This window comes from Stenella coeruleoalba (genome assembly GCF_951394435.1).
Source record: "Stenella coeruleoalba genome assembly, chromosome: 12".
NCBI classification, from domain to species: Eukaryota; Metazoa; Chordata; class Mammalia; order Artiodactyla; family Delphinidae; genus Stenella; species Stenella coeruleoalba.
The window spans coordinates 80,808,972-80,826,740 of record NC_137158.1 but is presented as its reverse complement, the minus strand read 5'-3'; the positions used below and the strand labels follow the sequence as shown (position 1 = coordinate 80,826,740).

General features: G+C 47.3%; 1 protein-coding gene across 2 annotated transcripts in view; it reads right to left on the bottom strand.

Moving 5' to 3' along the window:
* Window positions 1–17,769, bottom strand: part of ZDHHC14 (zDHHC palmitoyltransferase 14) — a 282,376-nt gene that overhangs the window by 74,745 nt on the left and 189,862 nt on the right. For both annotated transcript variants that reach the window (XM_079939445.1, XM_079939444.1), the window contains exon 3: window positions 1,121–1,279. In XM_079939445.1, the coding sequence (XP_079795571.1) occupies window positions 1,121–1,279 (159 nt within the window). The remainder of the gene's footprint in view (window positions 1–1,120; window positions 1,280–17,769) is intronic.

Genomic DNA, 17,769 nt, shown 5'->3' with positions numbered 1-17,769 from the left:
TAAAGTGAGGATAAAGTAAATTTCAGACAAATAAAAGGAAAATGGCTTTGCACAGCAGGAAACATTATATAACTTTTTTTTTTCTGAAGAAGAATTGAGACTACAAATTCTAATAGGCTCGAAAAGGGTTGGAAATTGATAATGTGTTACTAAGGGAAACAAGGTTTGTTCTGAGGTGTTCTATCCTTTCAGGTGTGAGGTTAACAGGATTTCCACGTCTATTCGCCCAGGAAAATCCCTGGTTATTCCTTTTAGAGGCAGGCTATGGGACTGAAGAACTGGGGGTCTCCCCCCGTGTGGCAAAGCCTCAGTCCACTTCTCACCACCCTTCCTGTCACTTGGGGCTTCCACCAGCTCCTTGCCAAACTCATCTCTGAGAAGCTCCATCCCAGGGGGGAAGATGGTCTGCGGGTGTGGGTAGTAGCGCTCAGTCTGAAGTGACAGGAAGTGCTGCCCAAGTAATTCCAAGGGGTTGGCACCCACGTCAGCTGTAAAAATCCTGCGCTGGGGTGGTGGCAGCCTAACAGTAGGGCCAAGTCTTACATTTGAGGCCCTCTGTGCTCCACGCTGTTCCCTTTGCCTGTTTCCTAGCCTGTTACGATCCTAACTGTAGGCCCAGAAGTCTCTTGGCCTCTCCCCTTTTCCTCTCCTTGGGCTTCAGATGCCTCCGGCTACCCAAGCACAATGCTCCTCTGAGGAGCTGGGAGAGTCTGGCTATGCCTGCAGCCAGCTCCTTGGGCAATGGAGGATCTAGGGGTGAAATGGTTTTATTTCAAGTGTCTGCCGACCGGCAGCTCCAAGGCACAAAGAACGCCCCCTCTGGTCTTGTGTACCCGGGAGGAGAAGGCCTAGGACGTTCTGCTGTCCTCGTGGTGTTGCAGGATGTAAAAAGAAAACAGATTTGGCAACGCTAGCCTTGGTGAACGGGATCAGGGGCAGGAGGCAATACGGTTGAAATATTAACTATTATCGAGCTGTTTAGTTCTGAAGGATTAAAGAGACACACATGCTGACTCTCTTTAGCACAGGTCTATTCACAGGAAATCTCTACTCCATCAGCTACAGACGTTTTAGCACAAACATTAGAGGTGGGACAGAGGCAATTTCTGGTTCTACTCACCTACGCAGTTATCGCAAAGGCTACAATGAGAGGCACGAGGGGGCCGGAAAATCTTGCAGGTGAAACAATATTTAAGTTTCACAGTCTGGCCATTGATGATGACTTCCTTGGTTCTGGGAGGTGGGCGGTACCCCCCTGAACTGGTGCCGTTTGCGATATCTGTGGAGAAAAGAAGACAAGAGCACAGGGGCTTAACATAGCACTTAAGCTCTGCAGGCTCCCGCACCTAGTAGGCCTGGAATCTGCATTTCCAAGTGCAGGGCCCACAGCCAGCGCCTTGCTGGGAGGCACCTGACCCCTAGACACACAAATGCGGTAGGACACCGAAGGCTGGCCGTCCCGCAACCTTCGTGCTCCTCGAGGGCTTGGGGCTGCGCTGACAATTCCACACACGCTGCAGTGGCCACGTGACTGAGTTCTGCCCAATGGGGTGCAAGTACACGTGGCCCCGCCCAGCCGGTGGGAGCCTCCCCTGAACCCCACCCACTGTCTCCCCGCTTCCGCAGGCCACCCTGGAGACATACACTGTGGCCCCCTGAATGACTGTGCACACATGCACGGGGATCCTACGCCAGCTAGCTCTGTCCTAATTAATACAGTGCGTGATATTTACATCAGGAACATTTCGCTTCTCCGACGCCGGCTCAAGAATCTCCCCACTTTGCACCTTGGCCTCCTCAAAAATACCAGATATTGGGTTGGGGGGTGGGGTATACAGATTTAAATATATATTTAAATAAATCATTCCATGTATATTTAAAAAAACAATTCCTATATTTTATTGTCTGAACAGCATTTTTAATTTTTAGAACCAGTTTTTTTAAATGTTGAAGAAAATACAAATATGTACTTTTTTTTGTTCAAGTTTCATTTTATCTTATAACCTGGCTCTCATCTCTGAGTTCACATTAGAATCACCCAGGGAGCTTTTCAAACTCCCCTAGTGCAGGGACCCTGCCCCAGACCCGATAAATCAGAATCGCCCAGGGTGATTCTAATGTGCTGCAGGGTTGAGGACCCTTGCTCTACAGGAAGATAAAACATTTCTTCTCATCTAGACCCCTCACAGCCACAAAGAATCGAGGTCACAAGCTGCGCCACAGGAACAGAAGGCCACGGGTAAATGGGGAACAGCAAGAATATCTGTGAGGGCTTCAGCTGGGACTCTGCGGCTGATAAACACAGGTGCAGCAGAGCCTGGCGGCTGGAGGAACTCTTGGGAAACTTCATGGTGTTCTTTTAAAACAGCGCTGGTAACATTGAATTCGTTTTAATTCATACACTGTCAGATGGCAACAGCTGCAACATACTTTCGGTAAATTTCCAAAGTGACAGGAATGAGTCCCAGCCTCCACTCAGCTCTCCCCACCCCCTCCCAGCCACGAACTCAACCTGGGCGAGATTACATGGAGAGCTTTCAAAACTACGGATGCTACTGTCCTGCTCGCAGATATTCTGATTTCATTGGTGGGGTGCAGCCCGGCATCAGAGGTTTTAAAAGCTCCCCAGGTATGGGAATCAGGGCCTTGTCCCTGCGGTCCATGCAGCATCTGAGAGCTTGTCAGAGAAGCACGTTCTCTCTCAGTCCCGCCCCAGAGCTCCCGAATCGGAATCTGCATCTACAGAGACCACCAGCCCCCTCCACTCCAGGGGGCGTCGTGCACCTTAAGGTTTGAGAACGCTGCTCCCGGACGCCTGTAAACGCTGCCCATCACACGTCACACGCACCTCTTCCTCTCACGTTCCTCGTTGTTGTGTACCCAGACACACCCACAGGTATGACAGAGAGCTAAACTTAGAGAACACAGAAACCTGGAGAAACTCTGCACACAGGAAGGGGCCGCTTCACAAATCACAGCCAGCCACCCAAGCATTTCCACGTGGAGAACCTGGTGATCAGGGACAGCCGATGGAATCTGCAGAGCTGCAGCCTCTGTCCCCCCAGGACTGCGCTCACTCACAGAATTCACAGCTCACAAGCCATGATTTCAGGGAGTGCCCCCTTTACCCCAATGTTCTTTTTTTTTGCGGTATGCGGGCCTCTCACTGTTGTGGCCTCTCCCGTTGCGGAGCACAGGCTCCGGACGCGCAGGCTCAGCGGCCATGGCTCATGGGCCCAGCCGCTCCGCGGCACGTGGGATCCTCCCGGACCGGGGCACGAACCCGCGTCTCCTGCATCGGCAGGCGGACTCTCAACCACTGCGCCACCAGGGAAGCCCCCCAATGTTCTTTAAGAGGCTCTCTGAGGCCTGAAATCTGCCCACAGTCCCTTAGCCTAAGGCTTTGATATGTGTGAAGATACCAACCCCATCGGTAGGGCAAACATTTTGAGTGGTTCCAAGCCATCTACTCTTCATGGAAAATTAAAGTTCCACAAGGAGGTTGTAGAAGGAGAGGTCAGAGTTCAGGAACACCTGAGGGAGAGAAGGCAGTACGGAGCGGGGACACGGAGAGTAACGAGCAGCCCTTCTGCTCTGCATCTCCGCTGAGGACAGTCATTCCACCTGAGTAATTAAACAGCTGTGGCACCATCCCAAGGACTCTGGCCAAGCAGGACACCCTCTCTTGGCATGTCCCCCACCTGCCTGGCACCCCAAGTGGCTGCCCTATTAAACAGGGCTAAGTTCAGCAGGCATCTGGAGAGGGGCCAGCTCCCAAAGCACATACACTGGAAAGAGGGCAGCATCTCAACTGATTCTGTGATAAGAAAACAAAGAGACGGAGTGGCTGCGCACTTCCTGAAGCATCAGGGTAAAAATAACTGGCTTTGAACACATCAAAGATAAGGTCGCAGCTCTTCCAGTGCCAACTGGATGCCGCTGAGGCCTAAATTAACTATGACTCGGTGCCTCGCTAGCCTTATGTCAGCTGTGAAACCCACTGCATCTATTTAGCTCTTGAAAACACGCGTAGGAAAACTAGAAAGTCAGATAGAGGTTTAAAAAGAACAATAACCCAATCAATAATAGTTGTGTTACTTTAACCAGAAGAGTTTAAAAAATGACTTGTCAAGAAAAATATTTTAAGAAGCAGGAATGACAAACTTATCCACTAGAGCGACTCCTAAAAAAAGCCTAGTTCTGAGTAACAATGACTTTAAAAAGTATTTACCCACACTCCTTAAGACCAACTCTAGTGATCTTATAGTTCTAAAGTACATTTTTGAAAGATGAAATCATTGATAAAAATTTGAGCTGAAGCTGGAATTCAACAGACATGGTACCCTGAAGCTTAAGAATTAAACCCAAACCAAAAACTTTTTGACTGAATATTTGGAGAGCTCTTTATGTAAAAGAATGGAAGAATCAGAGGACCTGGAATCAGGGCCCACCTAGGCCCTGAAGGGACTGAAGGACCACAGAACTAAGGGAAAAAAAAAATCAACCGGTATTTATGCATTATTTACTTTATGCAAAATACTGCACCGGAGGCGGTGGAGGACCCAGAAATGAACAGAGATGTCGCGTGGGGAGTGGTCAGCAAGGGGTCCTGCCGGGCTGTTTGATGAGCCCTGGGTCCCCTGACACACCTGGTCTGCTCTCCTCCTGGCCTTCAGAGCCTGCTTCCTAAGTGCAAGTCTGGCGAAGGAGAAACCCTGGCCTCTGGTGCGGTGCCCCAGGTCGTCCGTGTGCCCGCAATCTTACCCGGCCTGAGCCCGAGGCAGTGGCCTCCTTGCGGCCCCGGAGCAGGCATCGCTGTTCACGCTTCCAGGCATCTCTTCTCCGCCCGGGCCTCCCTGCCCTCCAGATACTCAACCTAGAAGGTCCGGTTCAAGCTTCTCCTATGGAAATGCCTTGAAAGCTGTGTCACTTCCTTCCTCTCTTGGGCTCTCGCTGCACCTAGCTCGTGCATGTGTCTAGTCAATAGATCTGTGCTGGGCTCGTAGGTGCCAGCCCTGTGCTGGCAGCTGCGGATGTAACAGGAACTAAACAGACTTGTCCTCTGCTGGTGGGGTTCACAGGCCCAAGGGACAACCTGGGTCCTCTGCCGGCGTGGTGCCCACGAGGATTTATCTCCGTGTCTTCCCCCAAACGCCGCGGCGCCAGGGCAGGGACCACGCCCTAGTGCTTTCATGTTTCCCCTGTCCTGCAGAGGGCCTACACACAGTAGGTCCCCAGGAACTGCTTGCTGAATGGAAGCCAGTTCTGGCAGGTAGGGAGGAATGATGCTGGGAAGCGCAGGACCGGTGCCCCTGCTTCTCCACGCCCACCGGAGGCCAGTTCTAGCAGGTAGGGAGGAATGATGCTGGGAAGTGCAAGACCGGTGTCCCTGCTTCTCCACGCCCACCGGAGGCCAGTTCTAGCAGGTAGGGAGGAATGATGCTGGGAGGCGCAGGACCGGTGTCCCTGCTTCTCCACGCCCACCGGAGGCCAGTTCTAGCAGGTAGGGAGGAATGATGCTGGGAAGCGCAGGACCGGTGCCCCTGCTTCTCCACGCCCACCGGAGGCCAGTTCTGGCAGGTAGGGAGGAATGATGCTGGGAAGCGCAGGACCGGTGTCCCTGCTTCTCCACGCCCACCGGTCAGAGTCGCACAGCCCGGTGACTCGCCCTTCCCCAGGAACACCTCTCGCAAGGTCCTTCTGAAGCTCCTCTTTACGTGTCCTCTTTACAGCCTTTGCTGGTCCAAAGACCCATCTCGCAAAGCTAGTCAGTGCCACCTGGGAGGGCCAGGCAGTATGGGTAGCTGCCTACCTCAAGGTACCCCCAAATTGTCGTTTCTTTCATAAAATACGTTCAACAGTCGCCCCAGACCAAAGGCTTTCTGGAATGCCCGCATCCAGGGCAGATGGGAACAATGGAGCCTTGAAACCCAAGGCTTCACACCCACACCTGAGGACAAAAGAAATGCCTCTTCGACATTCAGACTGGCACCAATGGCGGGTCGTGAAAGGCTTCTCATCCCCGAGGGTGACAAGCGCCCGTGGCCTGCGTCCCGGGGCCCAGAAGGTGGTGTTCCCATCCTAATGCTCAATTACTCTGTGGTTTGGGTTTTGGCTTCTGTTGTTGGCAACAATGGTGTCTCTGCTTCTTAGGGCTGCCCTTTGTGGTTTCAAATACAGCTGCTGAAAAAGGATAATGAGAGTCTGCAACAGCTAATGGATGAAGAGCACTAGAAGTGGGGGAGGAAAACCTCTTAACAGCTCTGCAAGCCTACATGAGTCAGTATTTTTCAAGGACACTTTTATACACTAACGTTTTGAAAGAAAACTTAAAAGGTTGAAGTGACCTTCTTCTTCACAAAGTCTCTCCACCTCGCCGCCTCCAAATTGCTGGAGTTGTTAGCACAGGGGCAGAAACAGTCACAGAATCTCCGTCCAATATTAACCTCACAGTCAGCCTACGGGCAAAGAATTAGGAGAGCTGGGGAGAGGGGAAGGGCAGCTGTTCCGTGCAAGTTCAGGGACACAAAACTGCCCGCTCGCTAAGTTTTTCACTCAAAGAGAGATCCTGGGCTTGTCAGAGTCTCAGGTAAGTTGTTCGTTAACGTATGCACATTCCAGAGCCCCTCTCCAACACACAAGTCACCTTTTCTTGGGAGGAATCACAGAGTGCTAACATTCTGAGAGACTCATTTGTCCGCCCCTGATTTAATCCTGCCCCAAATTCAGGGACAAAATTGATGAACTTTAACAACTGCTGAAATTCACCCTATAAGGTAATGGAAGTCTGCTTTTTTCAAAGGCAAAGGGAAAAAAAAAATCCCAATTTACAAGAGATGTAGATTAAGATTCTTTTCCTTTATCAGAAGGATGCAGAACAGTGTCATTCCCTGGTGCACTGGTGTTTCACAGACCATTCACCAGCTGACGGCACACCTGCCAGAACGGGAGGAAACTCTACTAATAGGCATTTAGCCGGAATGAAGATAAAGCACCTCTGCATTAGGATAGAAGTCACAGGGCAAGTGTGATTTGCTTTATACCCAAGCCTTCATGACTATATGGATTGCATGTGCTGGAGGACAGCTGTTGGATCCAACGAATCTGAAATTTTCATAAGGTTCATTTCACTGATGCTCTGAGGCATCTGGGACACAAACTACCCAACCTTGGAACGGTTGATCTATCGCAAAGGAAGATGGTTATTTTTAGAGCCATTTAAGACAATCTCTTAGCTTACAGTTCGTAAACTTCCAAGTTTATAGGAAAATATTAACAATGACTAAATATCAGACAAGTCAACTTCTATTATTTTAAGTGTTTGCGGGAAAAGGTACAGCAAATTCTGGTCTACAGATAAGGGTTATTTCCACTCAAGACAGTAAAAATGTGAGTATTTTCTCACGAATATATTGGGTGGCAGTAGCTTTGCCTCCACAAATGCTTACATACAAAAATGCAGATGAGGGCTCATGGAGGGGGGGACAGTCCCCTCCAGTTAAAAGCTTTGCCCAGTCACTTTGTCTTCAGTGCTTATCTTCAAGGACTGAAGCTGACGCCTCAGGTGAGGCTCAGGCAGGCAGAGTTTCAAGCCTGAGCCACGAGGTGGGTAGACAGGGGGTCTCCTCTGCTTAGGGGAGCTCATCCCAAGGTGGAGCAGAGAGCATCTGCAAGGCCACAGCAAGGGAAGCTGACGTGGGGGGAGCCACAGGCGAAGGCAGGCCGTACGTTGCTGGGACGAGTCCTACGAGGACTGGACGACAGACCACATTCAAGGCCCAGGTACTATTCCAAATCGTTCGTTCACTCTCTCAACACCTATGAGAGTTGGAGGCACCCTGGTGGGCAACACAGACCTTCGAGGAGACCTGGCCCCTGCCTTCAACGATTTACAGTCTAGTGGCGGAGACAGACACGAGTGAAATAATAGTACAACTACGTCATCATGACGCACAGTGTTGTTGCGAGTCAGAGAGCAGGGGAGGCTGCCTCTTCTGAATCTGAAGGACGACTGAGTAGGGCTTCCCTAGGCAACGTGCGTGGGAGCTCCTGCTTGTGTGTGTGTGAGTGTGCACGCACGCCAGGAGTGGGAAGCAGGGCATCTCAGGCAGAGGGAGCAACTTGTGTACTGCTCTCGGGACGGCAGGCAGCTGGCACATCCAGGACCGACGGGAGGCCAGTGTGACCAGGATACAGAGTGAACGGGAGACAGGCAGGGAGGAGGAGGGCAGGGGCTAGAGCGCTCAGAGCCCTGGAGTCAGGTTTGGGAGGTTGGCCTTCAGTCTAAGTGCAAAAGGAAGCTTGATCATTAGTTTCATGTCAACTTGGCTAAGCTCTGTGCCCAGATGTTAGTCAAACACCAGTCTAGCTGTCGCTTCGAAGGTATGTTTAGGTGAGATTAGCATTGAAATCAGCAGACTTTGAGTAAAGCAGATGACCCTCCTTAACATGGGAGGGCCTCAGCCAATCTGTTGCACGCCTTAAAACAAAGACTGAGGTTCCCCGAAGTAGAAGAAATTCTCCTCCAGACTGCAATCTAAGAAACCCCGCCTGGGTGTCCAGTCTGCTGCCCTGAGTAACTGGGACTCAAGACTGCAACATCAACTCTTGCCTGACTTTCCAGCTTACCCAACAAATTTCAAACTTGCCACCCCCACCAGTGCATGAGCCAGCTCCTTAAAAATAAGGATCTTTTTTTTTTTTTTTTTGCGGTACGCAGCCCTCTCACTGTTGTGGCCTCTCCCGTTGCGGAGCACAGGCTCCGGACGCGCAGGCTCAGCGGCCATGGCTCACGGGCCCAGCCGCTCCGCGGCACGTGGGATCCTCCCGGACCGGGGCACGGACCGGCGTCCCCTGCATCAGCAGGCGGACTCTCAACCACTGCGCCACCAGGGAAGCCCAAAACAAATCATTTTTAATAATAGATCTTAAACTTGGCTGATGATCAAGATCACCTAGGGCAGTGATTCTCAACCTATTTGTGCTGTGGTTCCAGGTGGCACAGAGAGAAAAATACCATGACAGACAATAGCTACGGTCTGGAGTGGAAGCCAAGTTCAGGTAAGAAAGGACAATTAAATTAAGTTTCATTAAAGGGGAGATTTCATCCTCCTTTGTGTGTTCTCCTACAGTTAAGGAGATGGCTACGAGGATGAATTTTAACTGTGACTACGGAGTGGTAAACATCAACCTTCATACTGTTGCAAAAATAATTCCATGACTAGAAATCCAATATTCTTCAAAATAATTCTGGGGACTTCCCTGGTGGTCCAGTGGTTAAGACTCCATGCTTCCAACGCAGGGGACACAGGTTTGATCCCTGGTCAGGAAATTAAGATCCCACGTGCCATGTGGTGCAGACAAAACAAACAAAAATAAATAAAATAATTCTGCAAGCCTACATTCCAGAAAAAAGGAACATCGAACGGCACTGATGAAGAGAGTGATGTTTTTTTGATCCAGTGGAGAAAATAGGCCTCAGTTTCTCCACATTTAAAATATGATAATTTACCTGTAGTTCAAGGGCATTGTAGTTCATGGAAACACCTTGAACTGTCAAATGCTATGATGTTGATAATTATCAAAATTTCTTTTTGGGAGGCCTGTCCAGATCCTATAGGGCAAAATCTATCTATCTATCTATCTATCATCTATCTATCTGCATATATATATATATAATTCATTAATGCAATTAAAGGCAGAAGAAAAAGAGAGTGCTTAGTAGCTATGACCTTTTTAGTTTAACTGAGTTAATCCGAAACATGCTCAAAGAAAAATGAAAATTAATGGCTACCTTATTTTTTGCCACGATGTTTTTTTTCCACATGAATGCCAAAGCCTTGTCCTTAAACATAAACAAAATAAAGGTGGCTTTGTCCTTGCAAAGTTTTAATTTCCCTCAAATTTGGTCCGAGTTCTCTGAACACACACACAAAAAACTGCTGTGCTGCATAAATGAAAATCAATTCTTCTACTGAAGGCCAGAGCGAGAAACATTTGTGTGTGTTTCTGTTCCACGGGGCACAGTTCCTGCAGTGTCAGAAGCTACTACGTATTGTACAAGGATAGAGATCAATTTGGGTTGTCAGTGTTTGCAACATTGTAAGACAAGGAGACGAGAACAAAGGTAAAAACTGGGCACTAGAAATCATGCGAGGGCAGGGCGGTGCTTCACCTTCATCACCAGGAAAATCTGATGGGCTTTTATTGAAATTTGAGTGGCATTAATACGAGGGCAGTAGCCAGGCCCTGAATGCAAGGACTGGCTTATAGCTCATTCTGTGTAAGATGTTGTAAGATTTTATCTTTAGCACTGAGGAAAAGAAAATTAAGGGTGCCAGTGTAGAACAAGTGGATACTATTTATAACTACACTATAATGAAAAAAAATGCCCATCTATTATGATCCTATACTTTTCTCTCTTTAGTCAACATAGACTGGTTAAAATGAATGAGAATCTTGAGTAAGTTGGCTATTATAAATCTATCTATCTGTCTATAAATTTCAGAAGTTTTAAAATATATATTGGCAGTAACCATTTGGAAACTATAAGGGGGTAAAATCCCATTTACAACAGAAAAAATAATCACAAAATTCTAGGAATTAACAAAAAAAAAGGTAGGTAGGTCTCATATGAAGACAACTATAAAACAATATAGAGAATTTAAGGGGATTTTGAAAAACATGGAGAGATATTCTCTATCCTAGAGCGGAAGATCCTGTATTTTAAACACATCAGTTCTTCCTAGATGACTTTATGTATCTATTACACTGCTAATCAAAGTCCCAATATGATTTGGGGAAATTTTGACAACGTGGAAAAAAATGATTCTATGCTTCATCTGGAAGAATACACAGGTGACAATATTTGCAAAAGTAAAATAATGAGGGGAAATAATTGTCCTGGGGGGGAAAAATGAAACATTGAAACAAAATAGAACAATTCCAAATAAATGCAAATTCTATGATTCCGTATTTGATAAATATGGAATTTCAAATCAGTAGGGGAAGCTTGGATTATCCAATAAATGGAATTAGGATAAACAGTTAATCTTTTAGGGGGAAAAAATCTAAAGTTGGAGCCATACCTCAAATCTTATACCAAAGATTTAAATGTAAAAAATAAAAAGGTACAAGAACTAGAAAAATATACATAAACTTAAGATTTGGGGGTTGAGGAATCCTTTTCTAAATATATGACAAGGCAGCATACATAAAGAAAAGATGGATAGTTCTGAATAGGTAAAATTTTTAAACCTGTATGTCAAAAAATTCCATAAAATGCAAACAATAAAGTAGAAACATATTTGTGTCATATATAACAAAGGGTAATATCTTTAAAGAGCTCTTACAAGTGATTAGGAAAAAGACATACTGCAATAAGAAAATAGGCAAAAAAGATGAACAGGCAACACGCACATAGAAGGAAATATGTCAGTAAATATATTTAAGAAGTTTGTGATTTGCTCCCCCCAGTTTCAAACAAATGAAGTCAAAGGTTAGTTTTAAATGATAACATTTAGCATTGGTGAGAGTAGGGAGAATAGGCATCTCATGTACTTTTGGTGAGAATATAAATTAATACCACCTTTTGAGGAACAGTTTGGCTATATATCTCAAAACCTTAACAGCATACATATCCTTTGACCCAGCACTCTTAGGCATTTGACCTAAGGAAATTTTCATGCATGTTGATTGCAACACTGTTTTTTATTATTAAAAACTGAGAACAACTTAAATGTCAATAGAGGGCATTGGTTAAAAGAATTATGACAAAGGATCATATAACGGACTACCATACACCTGTTATAGATGGGGTCAAATGGTTTGTACCATTTTAAGAGGGAGAAAAAAATCTGTTTCAAAACAGTAATGCACAATGTGAGCCCACGTTTGTGTAAAACTATAATACGCAGAGAAACAATACTAGAAGGATCATCAAATCTTAGCCATGGATATACCTGATTGGTAGGATTAATGAAATACATTCAATAAATTAAAATCTATTTTTCAGACTTCCCTGGTGTCGCAGTGGTTAAGAATCCGCCTGCCAATGCAGGTGACACGGATTCGAGCCCTGGTCCAGGAAGATCCCACATGCCGCAGAGCAACTAAGCCTGTGTGCCACAACTACTGAGCCTGCGCTGTAGAGCCCGCAAGCCACAACTATTGAGCCCACGAGCCACAACTATTGAAGCCCGCGCGCCTAGAGCCCGTGCTCTGCAACAAGAGAAGCCACCGCCATGAGAAGCCCGCGCACCGCAACGAAGAGTAGCCCCTGCTCGCCACAACTAGAGAAAGCCCGCGCACAGCAACGAAGACCCAACGCAGCCACCAAAAAAAAAAAAAAAAAAAAATCTATTTTTCTTTTTATGTTTTTCAAAGTTTCTGCAATCAACATATATTACTTTGTAAAGAACAAAAATGTTACTTTTAAAACAGAGTTTGGAAAGAGGCATAAAACATTTGTAAAGGGGTTGAGATGGCTTTGGCTCCCTACGTTTCATAAACTGAGATGTTGATGGAATTATGGATGTTGCTGCTTTGAAAAAGTTATGAATTCATAGGTTTCATCAATAATTTTTAAAAGATGTCCTTTCTACCTCTCCTAAAGACGGGTTGTAAGACATTTTTTAGATTTTTTTCATTCCTGAAACTCTATGAGAATGAGGTTATTTGACTCCTCAGGGGCCACTTGCAGCTCTTAGAATTTCAATTCTCCCCCTGGTCCTCTGGCAGCACAGAGTGCTATATGGGGCCAAGTCACAAAATTAGCTCAATTAGCACAGATTATCTCAGCATAACATTTATCTCTAGGAAAAGTGCTTTTCATGCTACTGGGCATTGCATTCTTTCATCTGCCAAAATAATTGTCCAGATTTGCGCCCTGAGGAAGCAAGGGGAAAAGTGCTTTTTCCTGGGAGTCAGGAGACCAAGTTATATTGTCCACGCCCTGCCATCACCAAGTGGCTTAACTTCCCTAGGTTACCCAGATCTGTATGAGAGGGCTGGAGAGATGACCAGTGAGGTTCCTAACTGTTTTGAGGTGTAGGGCTCAGAGTTGTCCCCCAACTTTCTGATTCCACTTTGCTTTGTGCTTTTCAACATGCATGTGACTGTGTTTGAATAACACTGAATAACTTGCCTGTGTTCTCCATGAACTCATTTTCTGTATTTCTGCTTTAGTCCCACAAGCGGGTGGTAAATGGGTTGAAGGCGCACTGTAGGTAAGCACTTAATAAATGCTTGTTAACCTGAATCTAGCCCACCATGAAACCAATAACCTCAATTCAACACCTTTCCACTTACAGCAATTAGAATAAAATTATTCAAATACTCTTACTCTGGGTTGCATCCTTGAGGACATGATGTGATCCCTTTACTAGTAGGAGCAGCACGAAGAGCTCGCCCACAGAGCGCCAGCATCTTGCTTCTGCTTGGCCTTGATGAGCCCAGAGCAGCCCTCAAAGGCCCATACCTATGAATTCTCCAGAGCCAGGTCTGAAAAAAGGCCAAGCCCACGGCAAGTCAGGCAAGAAGAGCTACACTTGCCCCTAAGATTGGCAGTAGTGATTTTGCCCTTACTGGTGCTCAAAAGTCCTAATAAAGGACTGTAAATACCGTGAAATAAAAACGTGTAAGAGTGGAACAGAATTCAGGCAAATTAGCTATGAGCAAGCACCTTGTGATCAATGGCAGCATAGTCTAGATTTTGACAAAAAGAAAACAAACACTGTCATTTTTCTGTGTGTTCTCTCCAGTGCTTACAACGTGACTTGCAGCGCAAGTCAACAGCTTACTAAACGTCTGTTGGATTGGATTGGATGAGAAGGAAATTGAGCATCCAGTTTTAAAGATTAGCACGTAATGGTCACCAGCTTGTATATATTTTGAAAAATACATATGCATAATATAAAGGACAATTCTTAAAGTTCTCTCTCCAGCCACAGACATATCAATACCTCTGAATGTGGCTATGTTTTTTTTCTCCCTTCTAGCAAATCAAGTGACTCGCTCAGGTCCCAAGCTTGGTTGGCATGAAGAGTGAGTTAGAATCTGACTCTATGCCTTTTGCCTCTGATTATCCAAGGGAAGCCCAGCCCCCATCAGCCGACAGTCAGCAGAGGCCAGCTGAGACCGCCGCAAAAGAACAGTTTTAACTGTCAAGAATGTGATGTTTGATTTTTATTTTTTAAATTATCTGGTCAGCGGGGTAGCAGTTTCTCAATTCTTTTGTCAATTAGAAAAAAACATGACTGAGAAATTCTTCGAGGTTCCAGCCCAGTTTCCTCCCTGCAAGGGCCCTGATAGTCTCAGAGAGAAGCACAGCGGGCTTTTCTGTTCAGTGGCCTTGAGCTGACCTGCACACTAACGACTTCTCCGCTGGACAGAGCTGCTCAGAAGGGCCCCTCAGGGGTAACTGGATGCCTGAAGCCCCTTAGCCAACCAGAGTACCTTGTGTTTCACTTTTATTCAGGCTTCTAGAAAAGCTGGGCTTTCAGAGGCCCTCAGCTGCTTGTTTTTGAAACAGAGTGGGTGACCGGTGGTGGACAACCCCCCCATCTGCTGCCCTCCCTGGCATGTGGGCCACAGAAGCATCGGGCTGAGCCTCTGCTCCTCCTCAGCACTCAGTTCTGGACAGGCCGGCCAGGCTGCCCCTGCTGGCTGAAGGCAGGTCCAACCCACACTCCCATCTTTTTTTGCATCCAATGGAAAGAAATGGCCAAATTCGTTCTGGACATGTACAGTGTTAATAAATAGAGCTGCCTGGCCTGGGCAATTCCTTACTGGGTGTCCGTCTTATAAGCGTCTCTCAAGAACCAGGAACTGGACATAAGGCAAGAGCACATGATCTCCCTTTACATAGAAGAAATTCTGCTGGGGGGCGGGGACACGCCCACCCACATGGTCAGAGCAGGGCAATGCAAGAACCCGCCACTCATGGGTGATCTCATGTCACCCAGACCTGCCCTGGCTCCTCTTCCAGTTTGGAGTCAGGGATGAGGCCGGTTCTTTCCCAGCCCAGGCTGAGCTGGGGGAGGGTATGCCCAGGAAGTACTCCCAGATGCTGCCATGTTGTTCCTTGGGGGGCAGGGGTTCCTCCATCCAGGCCTGGGTCAGCTCTCTGCCTTCCCCTCTAGACTCCAGGCTGGTAGCCAGGGCAAGGACTCTGTGCTATTCTCCTAGCAATCCCAGGGTCTGGCCCAGCACTTTGACACCTGGGAGACACTCAGTGGTCTTTGTAGAACTAGTGGGTCCTGAGACCATGTAGTGGTCCAGGCGTCTGCCTGCCTGCCTCATTCTCTTTCACCTCCTGGGCAGCCACCTGCCAGGAATAGAGGAGCTCCTGAGGGGAGCTCAGTCTTTATCCTGACTTGAGGGGTGTGGTGTGTATGAGGAGGTGGGAGGGGGCAGGAGACAATGGAAGGGGTTCTCACTTGATGGCATCCTAGCTGATATGACCTCCATCCTCTGACGGGGCATCAAATCCCCAGGGCTGTCTGAGCCTCACACGTGTAAGATGCTCCATGTGCGTCGATGAAAGGCAGTGCATCTCCAGTATTACTGTGTAAAAGGCTCACCTGGGGAATGTGCTAGAAGCAGACTCCCAGGCCGTAATCTCCTAGATGCTCTGATCCTTGGGTTCAGGATGAGCCCTGTCCATCTGCATTTCAACGAGCAGCTTAGGTGACTGACCCGGGGCTCAGCAGACCTCGCAGGGGCAGACAGCAGCTCAGAGACTCCTCTCCTGCTGTGTATGAGCAGAACAGCTTCCACGGACCCTCTCAGGGGAGCCCCCCGCCCACATCTCTCTAGAGACACTGCATGGAGAGCCTTAGTAGCAGCTGCTGCTGGACCCCCACCCCCAGGCCCCTAACAGAAAAGTGGGGGCCAGCGCAGCGTGGGCGAAGGTGGGCCTCTCCCTGGAAGAGCTGCTGGCCGGGCAGTTAGGCGTCGGGCCTGGGAGCTGTGCTGGCCCTTCTCACAGCTCTCAGGGTGAGGGCAGCCTGGACCCCGCTTCCTTCCCTCGCTGCCCAGACCTCAGGTCTCAGTATCAGTGGTGGATCCGCATGCTCTTTGGTGTGCTCCGCCGCATGATTCAGTCTGCAGGTGCGTCATCTGAGGGCCCACGCACCTCTTTTGGACCCCTTCAAACTGAACCTTCTATCCCTTCCCAGCGAAAAGTCCTCTGAGCTGAGGAACTGAGACTATTTTGTTTGGTAAATTATAAGCACCCAGGTTTTTCTCACTTAACCCACACAACCCTCAGGCGCTAAGAGAGATTCCAAGAACCTCTATACCTGAAGCATTTACATTATGCATTTACGTTTATGCTTTTATGTCCAACTCAACAGCCCGAGAGCTGTGTGAGAGAGCACCTACACTGTGCCAGGCGCATGTGTATGGTTTATGTCCCCTAGATTATAAACCGAGGGTAGCTGCTCGGTCATCTGTGCCCCCTAGAGTTTCCCTAGTGTAGGATAGTGGGCCTCACATTTGAGACTTTAAGACATTCATCTGCCTTGTGGGCAACCCAACTGGTGAGTCAGGATGTCCAGGGGAAGGTGTTCACGTGTGTACAAATACGTTTTATTATCAAAAAGGAAGACAGAATAAAGAAATAGCATGTCAAATTGTAAAACCTCTGTGGGGATTCTAATCTAAACCCTTAGCCCAGCCACGTCCTGGCTCAGCAGGTACCGATGAAAACTCGGGTAGTGAAGCCTTCAGGACTTTCTCTCCTTGCCGCCACCGCCGCCCCCAATCCATCCAGGGCATGCCTCCCCCGCCCACCCCCCTTCCATCTGTGCCACGCTTCTCGTACGCACAGGCATGTTGCTGTGAGAAGCAGAGCAAACATCAATTCACGAGCAGCTGCAAGACAGAACGGACTCCGAAGCCCTTTCCTATAAGGGACCATCCTCACAGCAGGCGGCTAACACACCCAAGGCCCCGAGGACCTGGCCCACCCGAATGTCTTCCTGCTGTGTGCATTCAAGTGCCGGCCATTTTTCAGCTTTAGTTTCTCATGGGTTTTGATTCTAAACGTGTCATTGTAGCCTTGTTCAGTTTCTCACTTCTTATGTGCTAGCGGATTTGCAATGAGACGCAATATCCAACACAAAGCTGCATGTTGTGCTCGTATAAGCAGCCGGCTGTTCTCACAGGCTCTCAGGTTAGCGCATCCTTTCCTCATAATGCTTCTGTGGTCAGGCAAGGCCACTGGGGTCTCGTTCCCGGATGAGGAAACGAAGCCCCAACAGAAGATCCGTGATTTGCCAAGGTCAGGCAACTAGTCTTAGTAAATGTTGCAAGAACACCGACTAGAGTTTATGTAATGACATTTACTTTTTTTTCTGATTATAAAAGTAATATATGCTCATCATAGAGAATTTGGAATATCAGAAATACATGAAGAAAAAAATGAAAACTTAATTAAAAATGTGTGGTCAATCCAACTGCAGAACTGCAGATATGTTTACATACCTTTCCAGTCATTTTGCTATGCGTACGTACATATTAACATTACAGGGGACATACAATTTTATATTTGGCATATTTTAATTTGACATTGTATCAAGATCATTTTCATAAGTCATTATATATTTCTGAAATCAATGTTTTAATGACTTCATAAAAGTCATCATAGAAGCATTACAATAACTCATTTATCCATTTTGCTACTATTGTACATTTAAGGTGTTCCTAATTCTTTACACTGGTATAAATAACTCTACAATGAGCATCTTCATATTTATTTTTCAAGTA